This window comes from Triturus cristatus, chromosome 4_2 (genome assembly GCF_964204655.1).
Source record: "Triturus cristatus chromosome 4_2, aTriCri1.1, whole genome shotgun sequence".
Taxonomy (NCBI): Eukaryota; Metazoa; Chordata; class Amphibia; order Caudata; family Salamandridae; genus Triturus; species Triturus cristatus.
Genome location: NC_140586.1, coordinates 898,326,237 through 898,345,770, shown reverse-complemented (window position 1 = coordinate 898,345,770; position 19,534 = coordinate 898,326,237). Strand labels below are relative to the sequence as shown.

The window sequence follows — 19,534 nt, the reverse complement described above, 5'->3', positions numbered from 1 at the left end:
TTAAATTGCTTGGTAGAGAGGTCTTTCGCTGTCAGTCTTGTTTTCAAAATGATGACGTATTGGAATCTCCTCTTAGTGTCAGCGGTGAAAGACTGCGCGTCATAGTGGACAAGGTCGTCTCTGCAGTTGCTTGGTTACTGAAAGGATTTCCAGATCGGTGTTGTCCAGATTGTGCACGTCACTGCGCTGAAGCTGTACGTCGAGCGCGTGTGTCACACAGAAGAACAAGAAGCTGTTGCTTAGCAACTGGAAAGCTTTCTATTTCATCCTGTGCGCGTCGCAGGGAGCCGTACTTCGGAGACTTTTTTTTTCCTTTTCTCTTGATTTTCAATCTTGTTCGCAATGAGGCGCTGCGGCGGCAGTGCTACAAGTGTAAACTCAGGAAAAGAGAAGTCTCCGTGTGTGCTGAGGAGAAAAGACACTTCTAAAACAAGTCTCCGTGTGTGCTGAGGAAAGGAGACTTTTTCGTATGCGATCACAAGGGGTGTGATTGTTTCTTATCACTTTTTGCTGTGTGCCGATTGAAGTCGTGTCTGAAGGTATGCGACCATAATAATGACTTGACTTTTGTTTTGCCATACAAGGACTGCAACACAGGAGAAGCAGTTTTCTGGACATACCTCATATTTTGATGGTGTCATTTTTGAGAGGCACTTGAATTAAATGTATTTCCTTTTCACAGGTGGACTATTCTAATGGTAACAGAATTCTTCTTGTATTAACCTTTTCATTTTTCAGGTATTTTGCTGGTGGATTTATATATATATATATTTTATTCATAATTTTTGCTGTTGATTCAGTACTGTTATTGAAAGTGTTCTAAATTGAGCTCATTATGCAGAATGTACAAGCTCATCCCTCTTTTTTACAGCTTCCAGGTGATCCACCAGTCAAATGGAAAGTGTGGTATAGAGCATTGGTAAAATATCTGGGTGCAATGGGGGGGTTCTAGATTTAGCGCTGAGAGGAAACGTTTCATTCTTGAGCATAATCTAGGTTTCGAAGGACAAGCTGTTTTAGAACATCTACCTCCCCTTGAGGTGGTAGTTGCAGAAGATGAATTACATGTTTTTGATCAAGCCGTGGGCACGCTGGAGAAACAGTTTGATGTGGAAAGCAGTCTTGTTGTTGCTAGACACAAGTTTTTTACCAGAGAACAGGAGAACGAAGAAAGTATAGTATCTTATGTAGTATCTTTACGCGTTTTGGCGTCAGATTGTGAGTTTGAACATTTTACTTCTCAGCTCATTAGGGACCAAATTGTTGTACATTGTAGAGACAGGAAAGTACAGGAGAAACTGCTCACTCTCTAAAGAATCCCTCTTTGGAGGAAACGGTTGGTATCCTTAAAAGTATAGAACCATCTCAAAAATCCTCGAAAGAGCTCTAACCCGAAAAAAAATTAGTAGGAGCTGTTAAAGATCAAAAAGATTCTAATGATAAAATACAAAGTGACAAGTTCAAATCTAATTCCGAGCAAAATAGGAATAGATTTGTTTCCAACAAAACAGAAAAAAAAGTCTTACTCGAAAAATGTATGCAATAAGTGTGGTTTTCCTTCACATTATCCTAACTTGTGTGTATGTCTTGCAAAAAATGCTGCGTGTCGTAAGTGTGGTAAACAAGGACATTTTGCAAAAATGTGTGGGTTTCGAGAAAGTGTCAGTGTTGTGTACTCTGAAGAGTCCTAGCATGAACCTGTGTGTGAAGTGGTAAGCAACTAGGTACTAACAGGCGCTCTTAAAGCGGCAGTCTCTGTAATGTCATTTGGTCTCATGGGTGTGCAAGCAAGGCAGTATTCCCAATCTCTTCTAAGTAGATATACGCCAGGGACAGTGGTGCAATTTTAAGTGTCATCGGATCTGGTGAGTTGCTTTTGTGTTTTTTATAACTTAACAGGTTTCAAACCACAAATGTCGATAAACTCCCAGACGATGGCATTATATCTTGTTTGTGACGTCTGGAGAGTGGAGGAAAAGTGCTTGTTTTCAGGGCTTCTGAGTATTGACAGTAATGCAGAACTTCTACTTTTACAGAGCCAGGCGGCTACAGAACAAATTCTGTGGTAACACTGTACCAGCAGACCTAGGCTGTACTACAACAGAGTGGAAAATGAATAGCTGTGGCATGATTTAAAGGGTTATTTAAAAGTGTGGATACCAAAAGCTCAAACTTAAATCTTTACCTTGCTCCATAGTTTACAACACAATGTTAAAGCATCCGTTATTTGCAATTTTAAAATAAAATGCAGACAGCATTACAAGCTTAAAAACTACTGGGGCGTAAAATTGTGTGGCTGGATTATTAACAGGATAATGGGCTAAACACTTATAAGGTCCCAAAGGCGAGACCTATTGGCTATGCCAATGCTTGTTTATTTTATGTGCCGAGTTGACAGGCAGTCCGCCATCTTGGAATGACATTTATTTTTTAATACATTGAAAAGGATGGCTGCTGCATATCCGGTTACATGCCTGGTGGCCACGTTTGGATTATTTTTCTATTGCTGTAAGAAAAAATCCTTTCAGGATGACCCCTGTCCTTGAGTGCCCTGTCAGGCTGACCATTTTGTAATGGTTTTCTTAAAGCAAAAAAAAAAATTAACAATAAAAGCATTGGCAGTGGCCAGGTTTGAGGTTTTTTTTTCCAAGCAATAAAAAAACATTCAAAGATGAGTCATGCGCACATACGCGCCAGACAACTTTAAATGTTTCTTTAGCTTTCATTACCATTTCTTTATTACCTGCGCACTCCGATACGGCGGCTTGAAATCGATGCGAATCAGAGCGCTTCCGGGGTACGTTTGCTACATAAATGTTACAGTAAAACAAAAGGCAGCAAGATAGGGTGGTAGGGAAAAGCCGTTGCAGTAGTCTTGAAAAGGGGGGCATGCTCGGTGAGTTGTCCTCCTCCATCACATTGTAATCCGTTCTCGCGATGCATTCAAGCTTTCCTTCAGTAACATATTGTCCGTATCCGGCGCCCTCGTGCAGTGGCTGTACCCAGGCATGGCCGCTGTGCTCACTGAGCCATATGGACCGTTTGAGAGGCCCACTGGGGCGGAAGTGCGCTGCTTGTGGTCACTTTCAGTGGGCACGTGGCCCAACTGTTGAGCATGTTCGGTCACTTCCGGGGTCAAGATTGAGACCATCTCTTGCAGGGCTTGCTTGACGCAGGGCGCGAGTCGGGGGTACACGCGAGTGGACGGCGTCCGCCCACTTTTTTCACAGGGTGAACGCCATCCACCCTGCCAAGAATTTGGCCCCACTGAATAATGTGCTGAACTCGTCCTGGTGTAATTTCCAAACACCGGGACACTTTCAGAAGCCCCTGCACCTTGTCTGCTGGCAGGGATGGGGCTCTCTTAAGACTCCTGCTGGGCCCATTACCAAGGCCGAATCCGAGGGGCCCTCAGGCCTCCTTTTGTGGGAGCAGTCAGCAGCTTAGCTCTTCACACTTACTTAAGAGAGGCAGCTTTCCACTTTGTTCAGTCCCTGTTAGGAGACATGCATGCACTGTAAGAATAGCAGATGTGTTGGTCTTTCCCAGTATTTACACACAGCAAAGTGCATTTCTATAGAGCTTACTTCCCCTGAGGAGGGGTTGAAATAATTTAAGTACCACTATTTTTTCTGGTTTAGCCCTACTCATTCCAATGCAGGGTGTCAAAGCGCTTTACATCAACACGTGCATATTACATGTACAATAAATTATATGTTTGTAAATGAATGTACAGGATGTGTAACGTAAAACGAAGGGATTGCTAGGTGTAGAAGTCACATATCATCTTCCATAGCTCACTGTGCTATTATCCTCGCAATGCACTCAAACATACATGATAGACCTGCTCAACATATATGTGAGGGCTTTAGATCTGATGTCACTTCTTGTGATGCCACTTCTTGTAAAGTCGTGGCTTGTGATGCCACTTTCTATGATGTCAATTCCTGTGATGCCATGTGTGATGTCGTGCGCCGTGATGTCATGCGCCGTGATGTCGCACGCCCTGATGCCACTTGCATACATACTGCCTGATTAGGTTAGCCCCCCACTTTTTTTTTTAGGACTTGTGCCCTGGCTATACGATGAATGACCTGTGGTCCACGTTCACTCAGACGCCCCACATCGCTTTACTGCTGCCCCGATGACTTTACATGCGTGTGTGCGGACGCAAAATTAGCAACTTATGTGGACTTAGTAAAATTTAGTTTCACTGAATTTGTTTGACATGGTTTTCGTTTTTGTTTTACTTTCTGTATCTCACGTTGTGCATTTTCCTGTAGATGTAAATGAAAACACATTCCCTCCAGATGGTTTGCATTTCTTAGCAAAATATATGTTCTGATAAATGTCCATCAGTGAAATGGGCGTAGTGACTTCCCCTCTCCATTGGGGTCCTACACTGCTTAGTGTAATGTCCCCTCGGGGCGGGGGTCTCCTCCTGGTACCCCAGACTGCACCACATTCTGGAATGTTTTCTCCATGTTCCACTTCCTAGCGGAGTGTCCCTGGCGCTGCGTGTTAGTATCATGTCTTCTCCCTGTGACAAAGGGTCTTAGCAGACTCCATCTTGGGCTGGGGCCCACCTGTGAGACACACTCTGGTTCAGTTGTATCTCTCTCCTCCAAAAATATCCGACACCAAGGGACCCTGTCTCCATGGCGGGGAATCTCAGCTTGCCACGCGTGTCAGACAACAATGGGTCCACTCCCTGTAGCAGGGATGTCAGCTTTCCAGGGATATCAGACTCCAAGGGGTCCTCTCCCCATGGCAGGGGATCTCAGCTTTCCAGGGATATCAGACTCCAAGGGGGGCTCTCCGCATGGCAGGGGATCTCAGCTCTTATGGGATATCAGACAAAAAGGGGGGCTCTCCTCATGGCAGAGGATCTCAACTCTCCAGGGATGTCAGACACCAAGGGGGGCTCTCCCAATGGCAGGGGATCTCAACTCTATAAGGCTATCAGACACCAATGGGCCCTCTTCCCATGGTAGGGGATCCCAGCTCTCCAGGGATATCAGACACCAAGGGGGCTCTCCTCATGACAGGGGATCTCAGCTCTCCAGCAATATCAGACACCAAGGGGCCCTCTCCCTGTAGCAGGGATCTCAGCTCGCCAGGGGTGTCAGACACCAATGGGTCCTCTCCCTGTAGCAGGATCTCAGCTGCCAGGGATGTCAGACACCAACGAGGTCCTCTCCCTGTGGGAGGGATCTCAGCTCTCCAGGGATATCCGACACCGAGGGGCCCTCTCCCATGGCATGGGATCTAAGCTCTCCAGGGATATCAGACACCAAGGGGCCCTCTCCCCATGGCATGGGATCTCAGCTCTCCAGGGATATCAGACACCAATGGGCCCTCTCCCCATGGCATAGGATCTCACCTCTCCAGGGATATCAGACACCAAGGGGACCTCTCCCTACGGCACAGGATTGCAGCTCTCCAGTTATATCAGACACCAAGGGGGACTCTCCGCATGGCAGTTGATCTCAGCTGTTTAGGGGTTTCAGACACCAAGGGGTCCTCTCCCTGTCGCAGGGATCTCAGCTCTCCAGGGATGTCAGACAGCAAGTGGTCCTCTCTCTGTAGCAGGGATATCAGCTCTCCAGGGATATCAGACACCAAGGGATCCTCTCCCAATAGCAGGGTAATCTCAGCTCTACAGGGGGTGTCGGACACAGACATCTGGGGCCCTCTTCCTGTGAAAGGGGGACTCCGTTCTATAGGGGCGTCAGACACAAACATCAGGGGCCCCTCTCCCTGTTGCAGGGATCTCAGCTAAGATCCCTACTACAGGGAGAGGCCCCCTTGGTGTCTGACACCCCTATAGAGCTAAGATCCCCTGTCATAGGAAGAGGGCCCCTTGGTGTCTGTGTCTGACACCCCTATTCTGAGATCCCTGCTACAGGGAGAGGGCCCCTTGGTGTCTGTGTCTCACATTCCTATAGAGGTGGGATCCCTGCTACAGGGAAAGGACCCCTTGGTGTCTGCCTGACAACCCTATAGAGGTGGGATCCCTGCTACAGGAAGAGGGGCCCTTGGTGTCTGTGTCCGACACCCCTGTAGAGGTGGGATCCCTGCTACAGGGAGAGGACCCCTTGGTGTCCGTGTCTGACACCCCCTAGGGGTGTCGGAAACAGACACCAAGGGGCCGTCTTCCTGTAGCAGGGATCCCACCTCTAGGGGTGCCAGACACCAAGGGGCCCTCTTCCTGTAGCAGGGATCCCACCTCTATAGGGGTGCCAGCCACCAAGGGGCCCTCTTTCTGTAGCAGGGATCCCACCTCTATAGGGGTGTCAGACACCAAGGGGCCCTCTTCCTGTAGCAGGGATCCCACCTCCTTCCTGTAGCAGGGATCCCACCTCTATAGGGGTGCCAGACACCAAGGGGCCCTCTTCCAGTAGCAGGGATCCCACCTCTATAGGGGTGCCAGACACCAAGGGGCCCTCTTCCAGTAGCAGGGATCCCACCTCTATAGGGGTGTCAGACACCAAGGGGCCCTCTTCCAGTAGCAGGGATCCCACCTCTATAGGGGTGTCAGACACCAAGGGGCCCTCTTCCTATAGCAGGGATCCCACCTCTATAGGGGTGTCAGACACAGACACCAATGGGGCCTCTCTCTGCAGTAGGGATTCCACCTCTATAGGGGTGTCAGACACAGACACCAAGGGGTGCCTGTCTTGTCGGTAGGATTGGTAGCCGCCCTCCAGCTGCCAGCGGGCACCTGTTCCCTCAGTAGATGACATCATTCCTAGTGATTGCCCCAGGTCTTTTTTTTCTAACCTTGAAAGTTTACATTATCTGATTTGATCTCCAATCTTCTCTTGTAGACCTGCAGACCTGGCATCAAGATTCTCCAACTTCTCAGAAGGGTCCTGCAAGCCTGGGTATGCGTCGGCACTGATGACGGCCATCTTCCCAAAGTAAGTGATGCCAGCTCTTGATTGGTTCATGAGAACCTGCCTCCTGCACCCACCCCTCTGAACCTTCTCGCCTCCACGTCCATGCTGTCAGGTGTCGAGTCCAGATAGACAGTGGCTGCTTGTGAAAGGGGTCCGTGGATTGAAGGGTCGGTGGTGGCCGTGCCACTGCAGGAGTGCTGTATAGAACTGTCTTGGTGACCATGGGTTCGTGTCATCTTATACCATTGGTAGCAGAAATAGGTGGCGCGTAGGATTTTTTGGGTACCATCCTTCCCCTACCAGCAGGGGCTCTCATCTTGGGGTGTGTATCATCACGTCTGTCGGTACTCTAGTGTGTATGTACAGGAGAGCTCCCTCTTGTACCTACAGGCTCTTGGGATATGTGTCTGTGTGCTGGCGTGTATGTACAAGAGAGCCCCCTCCTTTACCTACAGGCTCTTAGGATATGTGTCTGTGTGCTGGCGTGTATGTACAAGAGACCTCCCTCCTTTACCTACAGGCTCTTGGGATATGTGTCTGTGTGCTGGCGTGTATGTACAAGAGAGCCCCCTCCTTTACCTACAGGCTCTTAGGATATGTGTCTGTGTGCTGGCGTGTATGTACAAGAGACCTCCCTCCTTTACCTACAGGCTCTTCGGATATGTGTCTGTGTGCTGGCGTGTATGTACAAGAGAGCCCCCTCCTTTACCTACAGGCTCTTAGGATATGTGTCTGTGTGCTGGCGTGTATGTACAAGAGACCTCCCTCCTTTACCTACAGGCTCTTCGGATATGTGTCTGTGTGCTGGCGTGTATGTACAAGAGAGCCCCCTCCTTTACCTACAGGCTCTTGGGATATGTGTCTGTGTGCTGGCGTGTATGTACAAGAGACCTCCCTGCTTTACCTACAGGCTCTTCGGATATGTGTCTGTGTGCTGGCGTGTATGTACAAGAGAGCTCCCTCTTGTACCTACAGGCTCTTCGGATATGTGTCTGTGTGCTGGCGTGTATGTACAAGAGAGCTCCCTCTTGTACCTACAGGCTCTTTGGATATGTGTCTGTGTGCTGGCGTGTATGTACAAGAGAGCTCCCTCTTGTACCTACAGGCTCTTCGGATATGTGTCTGTGTGCTGGCGTGTATGTACAAGAGAGCCCCCCTCCTTTACCTACAGGCTCTTGGGATATGTATCTGTGTGCTAGCATGTATGTACAAGAGAGCTCCCTCTTGTACCTACAGGCTCTTCGGATATGTGTCTGTGTGCTGGCGTGTATGTACAAGAGAGCCCCCTCCTTTACCTACAGGCTCTTCGGATAAGTATCTGTCTGCTGGCGTGTATGTACAAGAGAGCCCCCCTCCTTTACCTACAGGCTCTTGGGATATGTATCTGTGTGCTAGCATGTATGTACAAGAGAGCTCCCTCTTGTACCTACAGGCTCTTCGGATATGTATCTTTGTGCTGGCGTGTATGTACAAGAGAGCCCCCTCCTTTACCTACAGGCTCTTGGGATATGTGTCTGTGTGCTAGCGTGTATGTACAGGAGAGCCCCCTCCTTTACCTACAGGCTCTTGGGATGTGTGTCTGTGTGCTAGCGTGTATGTATAAGAGAGCCCCCTCCTTTACCTACAGGCTCTTGGGATATGTATCTGTGTGCTGGCGTGTATGTAGAAGAGAGCCCCCTCCTTTACCTACATGCTCTTGGGATATGTATCTGTGTGCTAGCGTGTATGTACAGGAGAGCCCCCTCCTTTACCTAGAGGCTCTTGGGATATGTGTTTGTGTGCTAGCGTGTATGTACAGGAGAGCCCCCTCCTTTACCTACAGGCTCTTGGGATATGTGTCTGTGTGCTAGTGTGTATGTACAAGAGGGCCCCCTCCTTTACCTACAGGCTCTTGGGATATGTATCTGTGTTCTGGTGTGTATGTACAAGAGAGCCCCCTCCTTTACCTACAGGCTCTTGGGACATGTGTCTGTGTGCTAGCGTGTATGCACAGGCGAGCTCCCTCTGTACCTACAGGCTTTTGGGTTATTTGTCTGTGTGCTAGTGTGTATGCGCAGGAGAGCTCCCTCTGTACCTACATGCTTTTGGGGTCTGTGTGCTAGCGTGTATGCGCAGGAGAGCTCCCTCCTGTACCTGCAGGCTGTTGGGATATGTATCTCTGTGCTAGCGTGTATGCACAGGAGAACTCCCCCCTGTACCTACATGCTCTTGTGATGTGTCTGTGCACTAGAGTGTATGTACAAGGACAGCTCCCTCTGTACCTATCATCTCTTGGGAAATGTGTCTGTGTGCTAGCCTGTATGTACAGGAGAGCTCCCTCCTCTACCCACAGGCTCTTGTGATGTGTATGTGTACTAGCCTGTATGTACAAGAGAGCTCCAATTTGTACTTACAGGCTCTTGGGATATGTATCTCTGTGCTTGCATGTGTGCAAAGGAGAGCTCCATCTGTACCTACCATCTCTTGAGTTATGTATCTCTGTGCTAGTGTGTGTGCGCACAGAAGAGCTCCCTCTTGTACCTCCAGACTTGTGGGATATATGTCTGTGCTCTAGTGTGTATGTACAAGAGAGCTCCCTCTTGTACCTCCAGGCTTGTGGGATATGTGTTTGTGCACTAGCCTGTATGTACAAGAGTGCTCTATCATGTACCTACAGACTCTTGGGATATGTATCCGTGTGCTAGGGTGTATAAACAAGAGAGTTCCCCCTTGTATTTACTGGCTGTTGAGATATATATCCGTGTGCTAGTGTGTGTACAGAGGCGAGCTCCCTCTGTACCTACAGGCTCTTGTGATATGTGCCCCTCTGCTAGCGTGTATGCTCGGAAGATCTCCCTCCTTTACCTACAGTCTCTTGGGGTATGTATCTCTGTGCTAGCAAGTGTACACAGTAGAGCTCCCTCTGTACCTCCCATCTCTTGGGATATGGAACTGTGTGCTAGCGTGTATGCGCAGGAGAGCTCCCTTTTGTACCTACGGGCTCTTGTGATGTGTCTGTGCACTAGCGTGTATGTTCAAGGACAGCTCCCTCCTGATCCTACAGGCTCTTGGGATATGTATCTGTGTGCTAGCATGTATGTACAAGAGAGCTCCCTCTTGTACCTACAGGCTCTTCGGATATGTATCTTTGTGCTGGCGTGTATGTACAAGAGAGCCCCCTCCTTTACCTACAGGCTCTTGGGATATGTGTCTGTGTGCCAGCGTGTATGTACAGGAGAGCCCCCTCCTTTACCTACAGGCTCTTGGGATGTGTGTCTGTGTGCTAGCGTGTATGTATAAGAGAGCTCCCTCCTTTACCTACAGGCTCTTGGGATATGTATCTGTGTGCTGGCGTGTATGTACAAGAGAGCCCCCTCCTTTACCTACAGGCTCTTGGGGCATGTGTCTGTGTGCTAGCGTGTATGCACAGGCGAGCTCCCTCTGTACCTACAGGCTTTTGGGTTATTTGTCTGTGTGCTAGTGGGTATGCGCAGGAGAGCTCCCTCTGTACCTACATGCTTTTGGGGTCTGTGTGCTAGCGTGTATGCGCAGGAGAGCTCCCTCCTGTACCTGCAGGCTGTTGGGATATGTATCTCTGTGCTAGCGTGTATGCACAGGAGAACTCCCCCCTGTACCTACATGCTCTTGTGATGTGTCTGTGCACTAGAGTGTATGTACAAGGACAGCTCCCTCTGTACCTATCATCTCTTGGGAAATGTGTCTGTGTGCTAGCCTATATGTACAGGAGAGCTCCCTCCTCTACCCACAGGCTCTTGTGATGTGTATGTGTACTAGCCTGTATGTACAAGAGAGCTCCCATTTGTACTTGCAGGCTCTTGTGATATGTGTCTGTTTGCTAGCAGGTATGTACAGGAGAGTTCCCTCTTGTACCTACAGGCACATGGGATATGCGTCTGTGTCCTAGCATCTATGCACACAAGAGTTCCCTCTCCTACTTACCGGCTGTTGGGATATGTATCCGTGTGCTAACATGTGTGCAGAGGAGAGCTCCCTCTGTACCTACAGGCTCTTGGATTATGTGTCTGTGTGCTAGCATGTATGCACAGGCGAGCTCCCTCTGTACCTACATGCTTTTGGGATATGCATCTGTGTGCTAGTGTGTATGCACAGGAGAACTCCCTCTTGTACTTACAGGCTGTTTGGATATGTATCCATGAGCTAGCATATGTGCAGAGGAGAGCTCCCTCTGTACCTACCATCTCTTGGGAAATGTGTCTGTGTGCTGGCGTTTATGCGCAGGAGAGCTCCCTCTTGTACCTACTGGCTCTTCGGATATGTATCTGTGTGCTGGCGTGTATGCACAGGAGACCTCCCTCTTGTACCTACAGGCTCTTCGGATATGTATCTGTGTGCTGGCGTGTATGCACAGGAGACCTCCCTCTTGTACCTACAGGCTCTTCGGATATGTATCTGTGTGCTGGAGTGTATGCACAGGAGACCTCCCTCTTGTACCTACAGGCTCTTTGGATATGTATCTGTGTGCTGACGTGTATGCGCAGAAGAGCTCCCTCTTGTACCTACAGGCTCTTTGGATATGTATCTGTGTGCTGACGTGTATGCGCAGAAGAGCTCCCTCTTGTACCTACAGGCTCTTGGGATATGTATCTGTGTGCTGGTGTGTATGTACAAGAGAGCCCCCTCCTTTACCTACAGGCTCTTGGGATATGTGTCTGTGTGCTAGCATGTATGCGCAGGAGAGCTCCCTCTTGCACCTACAGGCTCTTCGAATATGTATCTGTGTGCTGGCGTGTATGTACAAGAGAGCCCCCTCCTTTACCTACAGGCTCTTGGGATATGTGTCTGTGGGCTAGCATGTATGCTCAGGAGAGCTCCCTCTTGTACCTACAGGCTCTTCGGATATGTATCTGTGTGCTGGCATGTATGCACAGGAGACCTCCCTCTTGTACCTACAGGCTCTTCGGATATGTATCTGTGTGCTGGCGTGTATGCACAGGAGACCTCCCTCTTGTACCTACAGGCTCTTGGGATATGTATCTGTGTGCTGGCGTGTATGCACAGGAGAGCTCCCTCTTGTACCTACAGACTCTTCGGATATGTATCTGTGTGCTGGCGTGTATGCACAGGAGAGCTCCCTCTTGTACCTACAGGCTCTTCGGATATGTATCTGTGTGCTGGCGTGTATGCACAGAAGAGCTCCCTCTTGTACCTACAGGCTCTTGGGATATGTATCTGTGTGCTGGCGTGTATGCACAGGAGAGCTCCCTCTTGTACCTACAGGCTCTTGGGATATGTATCTGTGTGCTGGCGTGTATGCACAAGAGAGCTCCCTCTTGTACCTACAGACTCTTCGGATATGTATCTGTGTGCTGGCGTGTATGCAAAGTAGAGCTCCCTCTTGCACCTGCGGGTTCTTGGGATATGCATTTGTGTCCTATAGTGCAGGTACAGAGAGGTTCTCCACTGGATAAACATGGTCTTACTTTTGGGGATATTATGGCATGGAATGCATTGGTGTGCTGCTAGTCCCATGTACAGAAGTGTGCCATCCCTGTAGCTATGGCGTCTCACTTTTTGAGATGTGTATGAGTCTATGTCCCAGAGGGCTACCTCTTCGCCCTGCAGGATCTCACTTTTTGAGGTATATATCAATATGCCAGTATGCATGTACGTGTATTTCTTGATGTACATGTCGGTACGATAGGGGGTATGTAGCAGAGGACTCCCTGCTGTACTAACAGGCTCTCACATCTTGGGGTGTATATTGATTTGCTTGTGTGTATGTACAGAGCAGCTCCCTTTTGTACATGTTTTCACTTCTTGCACTGTTTCATATACATTGGTACACCAATGTATATGTACAGAAGACTCCATCACATACCCACATGTTCTCACTACTTGAGATGTGTTGTTACGTTAGTCTGTGTGTACAAGAGGGCTGCCGTGTGTACATATTTTCACTTCTTGCACTATGTTTCGGTGCTCCAATGTATATGTATAGGAGACTCCATCACGTACCTACAGGTTCTCACTTCTTGAGATATGTGTTGGTACGTTAGTGTATATGTTCAGGAGGGCTCCTTCCTGTACCTACAGGTCATCATTTTTTAGATATGTGTTGGTTTGATAGCATGTATGTTCAGGAGGGCTTCTTCCTGTACCTACAGGTTATCAATTCTTGAGATATGTGTTGGTATGATAGCATGTATGTTCAGGAGGGCTCCTTCCTGTACCTACAGGTTATCAATTCTTGAGATATGTGTTGGTTTGATAGCATGTATGTTCAGGAGGGCTCCTTCCTGTACCTACAGGTTATCAATTCTTGAGATATGTGTTGGTATGATAGCATGTATGTTCAGGAGGGCCCCTTCCTGTACCTACACGTTTTCATTTCTGCTATGTTTCGTTATGCTAGTGTGTATGTACAGGAGGATTCCCTCGTGTACCTAGAGGTTTTCAGTTCTTGAGCTACGTGTTAGAACACGAGTGTGTATGTACCGGTTAGGTTTCCCCTGTGCAGAGTTTAACTTCTCGCGCCGTTTGTCGGTACTGTAGTGTGTATGTACAACAGGCTCCCTCTTGTGCCTACAGATTCTCACTTCTTGAGATATGTGTTGGTACGGTAGTGTGTACGACACAGCAGGGCTCCTTTCTGTACCAATAGGTTTTTACTTCTTCGCTATGTGTTGATGTGCTAGTGTGTTTGCGCGAGAGGGCTACTTCATGTACCTATAGACGTTTACTTATGGAGATACATAAGTGTGTACAAGAGGGCTCCTGTCTGTAACTTCAGGTTCTCACTTCTTCAGATATGCGTTGCTACGCTAGTATGTACATACACACTGTGGGTCATCATTGGGTACACTAGTATGGACGTACAGGAGGGCTCGCTCGTGTACCCACAGGCTCTCACTTTTTGAGATATGTGTCGGTACTCTAGTGTGTATGTGTAGGAAGACTTCTTCATGTACTTACACATTTTCAGAGATGTTGTTGATGCTCTAGTGTGTGTGTACTGGAGGGCTCTTTCATATTCTCACTTCTTGAGATATGTAGGAGTGTGGAATTTAATAAAATATCTACTTGTCCATGGGACAGGTTGCGTCTTAAATCTGCTTGTCCCGTAACATAATCCACTTGTCCCTTTGGTGCCGTGTAGTAAGAGCTCTGGTATCAGCCTCTCTGATTATGCCAGGACTCACACTACAGTAAGGCCTGAATACTAGCAATTGCCTTATGTTGCCACCTTTCTGCATACTGGCATTGGAGGCAGCGGTAAGCAAAAGTATCTACTAGCTTGCATGTTTAGGGGTTTGCACCAGGTCTTCTCTAATCTTCTCCCATACTAAGAAAGCTTGGAAATGTACTCCATGACAAGGGCAGAAGAAATACTTCTTCCAGGGTTGGAAAAAAAGTGATTGGAGGGAAAGTGAACTTGTAAACGCGCAACAGATTTTCACATGAGAAAATCTACACACGCATATTTGCCTCGTGCTAAAATGGAGTTCACAAATATTTTCTAGGCGTATGGTTTCCAGGCCTACTTCTGTAAATTCGTGTGAATTCATGAAAGCCGTAAATCTGCACTAAAGCAAGGGCATGTACCATGGACGCACCTTTGTGAATTTCATTAAGAATTGGGGTTCTACTTCGGTCTGGTGCTAAGCGAGATCTTTTGGTTTTATTGAAAGCGCATCTCTCTAGGCTTTCTTCAGAGTGACCGCATTGCTCTCTTTCACTAGGAGCATATTCGCCCACAGAGTTGTGCTCTCTGCCAGGAACTGCTGTTGCAATGTGTGCTTTTTGAGACCAAAAAATATCTTTGTGTTTTGCCAATGCTTGTTATAATGGCGAGGGCCCGGCAGCACCTACAACAATGAGGTTTTATAAAAACCATGTGAAAACAAGACATGCATTGACAAAACCAAAAGGCTGACCACCAATGTCAGACCAATTGGCTTTGTCAATGCTGGTTTATTTTCGTGTTTCCCATAATCTTGTTGAAGTCGGTTACCCTGATTTTCCATTATGAATATTTTTGGGGAAATACTAGCTTGTATCAACACATGTTACTAAATGATGCTTCAAAGAAATGGTACCTAAAATCTCACTGTAATTTAACACAACGTTTCTTTCCAGCTGCATTTGTTTGTGAATATTTTATTTTGAAAGCAAAGAATCCTCAATTTTGTTTTCAAGCTTCTGCAAATATTTGCATCTTATCAGAGAGCATTCTGGGAGCATTTTAAGTAGCTTGATATTGTTAAACTTTTACACATTTTTATACTTGGCCCATTTTCAGGAGTGCCGTCCGATCTTACAATATCCCCTTGGAGCGCTCACCCTAATAATAAAGGCTTTGTATTGATGAATCTTAACAGCATTCACTTTTGGACTCAAGTGTCCCCTTATCTACTGCCAGGGCCCTTCCTTCCCTGATCCATAAACTGGCAGCCATTGGGTTCTGCTGCTGGGGTGGGGCCTACTTGTCACAAGGACACAATACACATCAAACCCTGTTGTCCTTGACCCCAAACTTGTCCTGGGCGCATTTGTAGAGCATATTCCAGCGCGGCATCAGCATGTTATGAACCTAGGAAGGCTCCTGCCAGCATGACCCTTAGTGAACAGAGGCAGGTGAGTTGTCATTTGTACTGTAGAAGTGGCCGAGATTCCTGTTTTAGAGGGGGCTTTAGTCTAGTAAATGCGGAACTCACACACTTGATGGCTGAGTCACGTGATAACGAAGGAGGAAGCACGGGGAAACAGAATATGTGCCTACGATCACACGTCTTCCTCAAACAGGGAACCCGGGATTGAGCCCAAGTGTTCTGGTTTCACACTGTGCAGTTCGCCCACTGCATGGGCCTCCTTTCTCTTTCCTTTATTACAGCCAAGGTTCATTTTGTTTCTTTAATGTTTGGCGCCTGAGGGTAGAGCGTGGGTTGCGGCCAGCAGCTTCATGGCAGCTCGGCTCGTTTTGGGCTCGAGAGTCCGAGGGCATCTCGAGCTGGGCTCGAGCTTTCAGTGTCTCGCCCATCTCTACGCAAGAGTCGCCCCCAGGAAAGCTGCAGAGGGACCAGTTAAGAAGCTGCAGACCCGAGACCTTCTGCCTGCTTCAAACCTCTCTGAAGCAGCTCCCTGTACCCGGTGCCTGTTTGAAAGGTCTGCGCATCCCTCACTCGGTGCTGCCCAGAGCACGAATCCATTTCTGAATGCAATATTGTGCCTGTTTCAGGTCTGTGTTCGCTGCTGTCCAGAGGGAACCTCATGCATACGTGTCAGAGTTAGGGCAGGTCTTTTTTTCTGTTTCCTTTATTTCGATTGTATGTTTATTAGTCTGCAAAGCCCAGTGCATGTAACCCAATAGCAGGGCCTGTGTGAGCATGGCTGCCCGTGTGTGTGTGTTTAATGATCCAGACGTGCACGGGCCCACACCTGCTGGGGGGTGTCGAGAACCCGAGCCGCCTGTGCAGCCGGGCGGATTCATTTAATAAGTGCACACATGCTGCACTTACATTTTCTCCTGTCTAAAATTTCCTGCGCGAGGCAGGTTTCATGCTTGGGGCAGGTGAACAATACACACAGAGCGCTGCACCCGGATGTAAGAGGCTTTGATCTGCTTAGAAAGAGCAGTGCGTTGGGATAAGATTAACCCTCTGTGTCCCAGGTCCTTGTCTCCCCCATGCGTGTCCCTTTTCTATACATGTGTCCCAAGACCCAGATTCCTCTCTCTATCTTACGCGTGTACACGGTCTCGATCTCTCCCATGCCCGTCCCTCCCTGTACCTCCCATATGTGTTGCTGGTCCCTGTGTCTCCCATACCTGTTCCAGTTCCATGTCTCTCTCATACGTGTGTTCCAGTTCCCTGTCTCTCTCATACGTGTGTTCCAGGTCCCTGTCTCTCTCATACGTGTGTTCCAGGTCCCTGTCTCTCCCTTATGCGTGTTGCAGGCCCCTGTCTGTTCTATGTGTTTTCTAGGTCTGTGTCTCTCTCTCACACATGTGTTCCAGGTCCTGATCTCCCATACGCATGCGCCAGGTCCCTGTCTCTCCCATATCTGTAGTGCAGGTCCCTGTGTCTTCCATACAAGTTCCAGTTCCCTGTCTCTCTCATATGGGTGTTCCAGGTCCCAGTCTCTCTCTCACACACGTGTTCCAGGTCCCGGTCTCTCTCATACGCATGTTCCAAGTCCCTGTCCATCTCATACACGTGTTCAAAGTCCTGATCTCCCATACGTGTCCTCCAAGTCCCTGTCTCTCCCATATGTGTGTTGCAGGTCCCTGTGTCTCCCATACCTGTTTCAGTTCCCTGTCTCTGTCATACGTGTGTTCCTGGTCTCTCTCATACATGTGTTCCAGGTCCCTGTCTTTCTTATACATGTGTTCCAGTACTGATATATCCCGTACCCATGCTACAGGTCCCTGTCTTTCCCATATGTGTATTGCAGGTCACTGTGTCTCCCATACCTGTTCCAGTTCCTTGTCTCTCTCATATGTGTTCCAGGTCCCTGTCTCTCTCATACGACTCTTCCAGGTTCTGCTTTCGCTCATACATGTGTTCCAGGTCCCTGCCTCTCCCATACATGTCAATCATGTGCTTGGAGTTGGAACTACAGGCGAGCCATGCAGACCTAGGTTTAAAACCTGAATCATTGAAAGGAGGCTATATGTTCTGTATTGAGTTCGCAGTGACATAGCATAACAACATGAGAAGTGGCGAATAAGTGATATAGAACACCAGGGCCTTCTAGACCTCCTTACCAGCAACTTGCAGCCATCAACTATGATTTAAACATCATCACTCACTAATATACATGTTATGAATATCAGTACTTCTGTAGCGCACAGTGTTTTGCACGGAGTGTTTAGGCGCTTCACAAACTTACTACTACTCAACCATTCAGTCAATCAATCAGTCAGCATTTGTAAAGCACTTGACTATTACCCTTAGGGGTATCTGGGCGCTGCACGTGTCTCCATCCAAAAACCAGGTCTTGAGCTTCTTTTTGAAGTCCGCCAGAGAGGGTGCTGTTCAGAGGTGGAGGGGCAGGTGGTTCCAGATCTTGGCGGCGATGTAGGAGAAAGAGCGGACCCGCTGCGGCTGTATTGGATGTGTGTGTGAGGGCGAGTGAGGCGGAGCGTAGGTGCCTTGAGGGTAGATGGAAGATCAGTCGTTGGTTGATGTAGGGTGGTCCTTGGTCATGGAGAGCTTTGTAGGCGTGTGAGGATCTCGATCTAGCATCTCTTATGGATGGGGAGCCAGTGGAGATTTCTGAGGTGTGGAGTGATGCAGGTTCAGTTGGGGAGGTCTTGAATGAGTCTGGCAGCGGCGTTCTGTATGGTCTGGAGTCTTTTGAGGAGCTGGGTAGGGATTCCATCGTGAAGAGCATAATCGTAGTTGAGATGTCTGGTGACAAGGGCCTGTGTGAGAATCTTTCTGGTGTTGATTGGTATCCATCTGAAAATGTGGCAGAGCATGCAAAGGCTGTAGAAGCAGGAGGAGGTGACCGCGTTGACTTGTCGTTTCACGGTCAGCTGTCTGTCGAGGATGATGCTGAGGCTGCTTGCATGGTCGGTCTGTGTGGGTCCGAGTTCTGCTGGCCACCAGCTGTGGTTCTAAACGAAGGTGTTCTTCCAAGAGATCAGAGCTTCTGTTTTGTCTGAGTTGAGTTTGAGGCAGTTTTCTCTCATCCATTTGGCTATGTCGGTCATGGTGTTCCAGAAGTTGGTTTTGGTGTTGTAGGATTCCTCTGTGAGCAAGAGGCTTAGTTGAGTGTCACCTGAATAGGAGAGTATGTTGAGTCAGTGGCATCTGACGACATCTGCGAGGGGGGTCATGAAGATGTTGAACAGGGTGGGCTGAGGGATGATCCTTGTGGTATGCTGCATATTATGTCCTTGGGTGCGGAGGTGTACAGAACAGTCTGGTGCTCAGTGTGCGTCCTGTGAGGAAGGAGGCAATCCTCTTGAGGGTGTTTTGGTGTTTGATGATGTAGCGTCTGTTGATGAGGGTGTGGTAGGTGACTGTCCGGATTCAAGGACTCTGGAAAGTCTTACCGGGAGTTTCTGCAGAGGCGCCCAGGAACTGATGATAATTCCTCGACTTCCCCCAATCACCACCCAAGCATATCAGACTCTATACTACGGGGATGACCAGGGAAAGAGGGGAAACAAAACCAGGGAAGAAACAAGGGAATGAGCTCCAGACGCTGTCTCTATCTTCGATCTTTGCACGTTGGAGTGGCTAAAATAAAGAAGGCGCGGTTAGCTGACACAGAAAACAGCGACTTCCTATCCCACTCTCCCAGACCTGTGCTATACCTTATATTTCCCTCCTTCTGGTCTTGAACAGCAGAGTAATGAGAAAGAGATGTTCGAGATGTTCCAGAAGCTGTAAGAACAAGGAGAGTGCCCTAAGGACATGTATATATCAACCCAGCAGAGAGCACTCTACCACTAACTTAATGTAAGTGTAAGCTCACCTAGATTTCCTCCTCTTAAGCGTGTAACTGTCCACTCAGGGATGCGTCTGGCCACAGACAAAACCTTCTGAAGGGTGAGTGGGGCTATACAGTGCAGGAAATAAAGAAAGAAAAAGGCGACCTTAACTTGTTACCGGAGATCAGGAGAGTGAGTTCATTCCGGTGTAATCACAGTTGAGTCGCTGAGA

General features: G+C 48.3%; 1 protein-coding gene across 14 annotated transcripts in view; it reads left to right on the top strand.

Annotated features, from left to right (window-relative positions):
• The window catches only part of ST3GAL3 (ST3 beta-galactoside alpha-2,3-sialyltransferase 3), a 1,226,061-nt gene that overhangs the window by 742,829 nt on the left and 463,698 nt on the right, over positions 1-19,534 (top strand). For all 14 annotated transcript variants that reach the window (XM_085602933.1, XM_085602932.1, XM_085602940.1 and 11 more), the window contains one exon: positions 6,831-6,923. In XM_085602933.1, the coding sequence (XP_085459059.1) occupies positions 6,831-6,923 (93 nt within the window). The remainder of the gene's footprint in view (positions 1-6,830; positions 6,924-19,534) is intronic.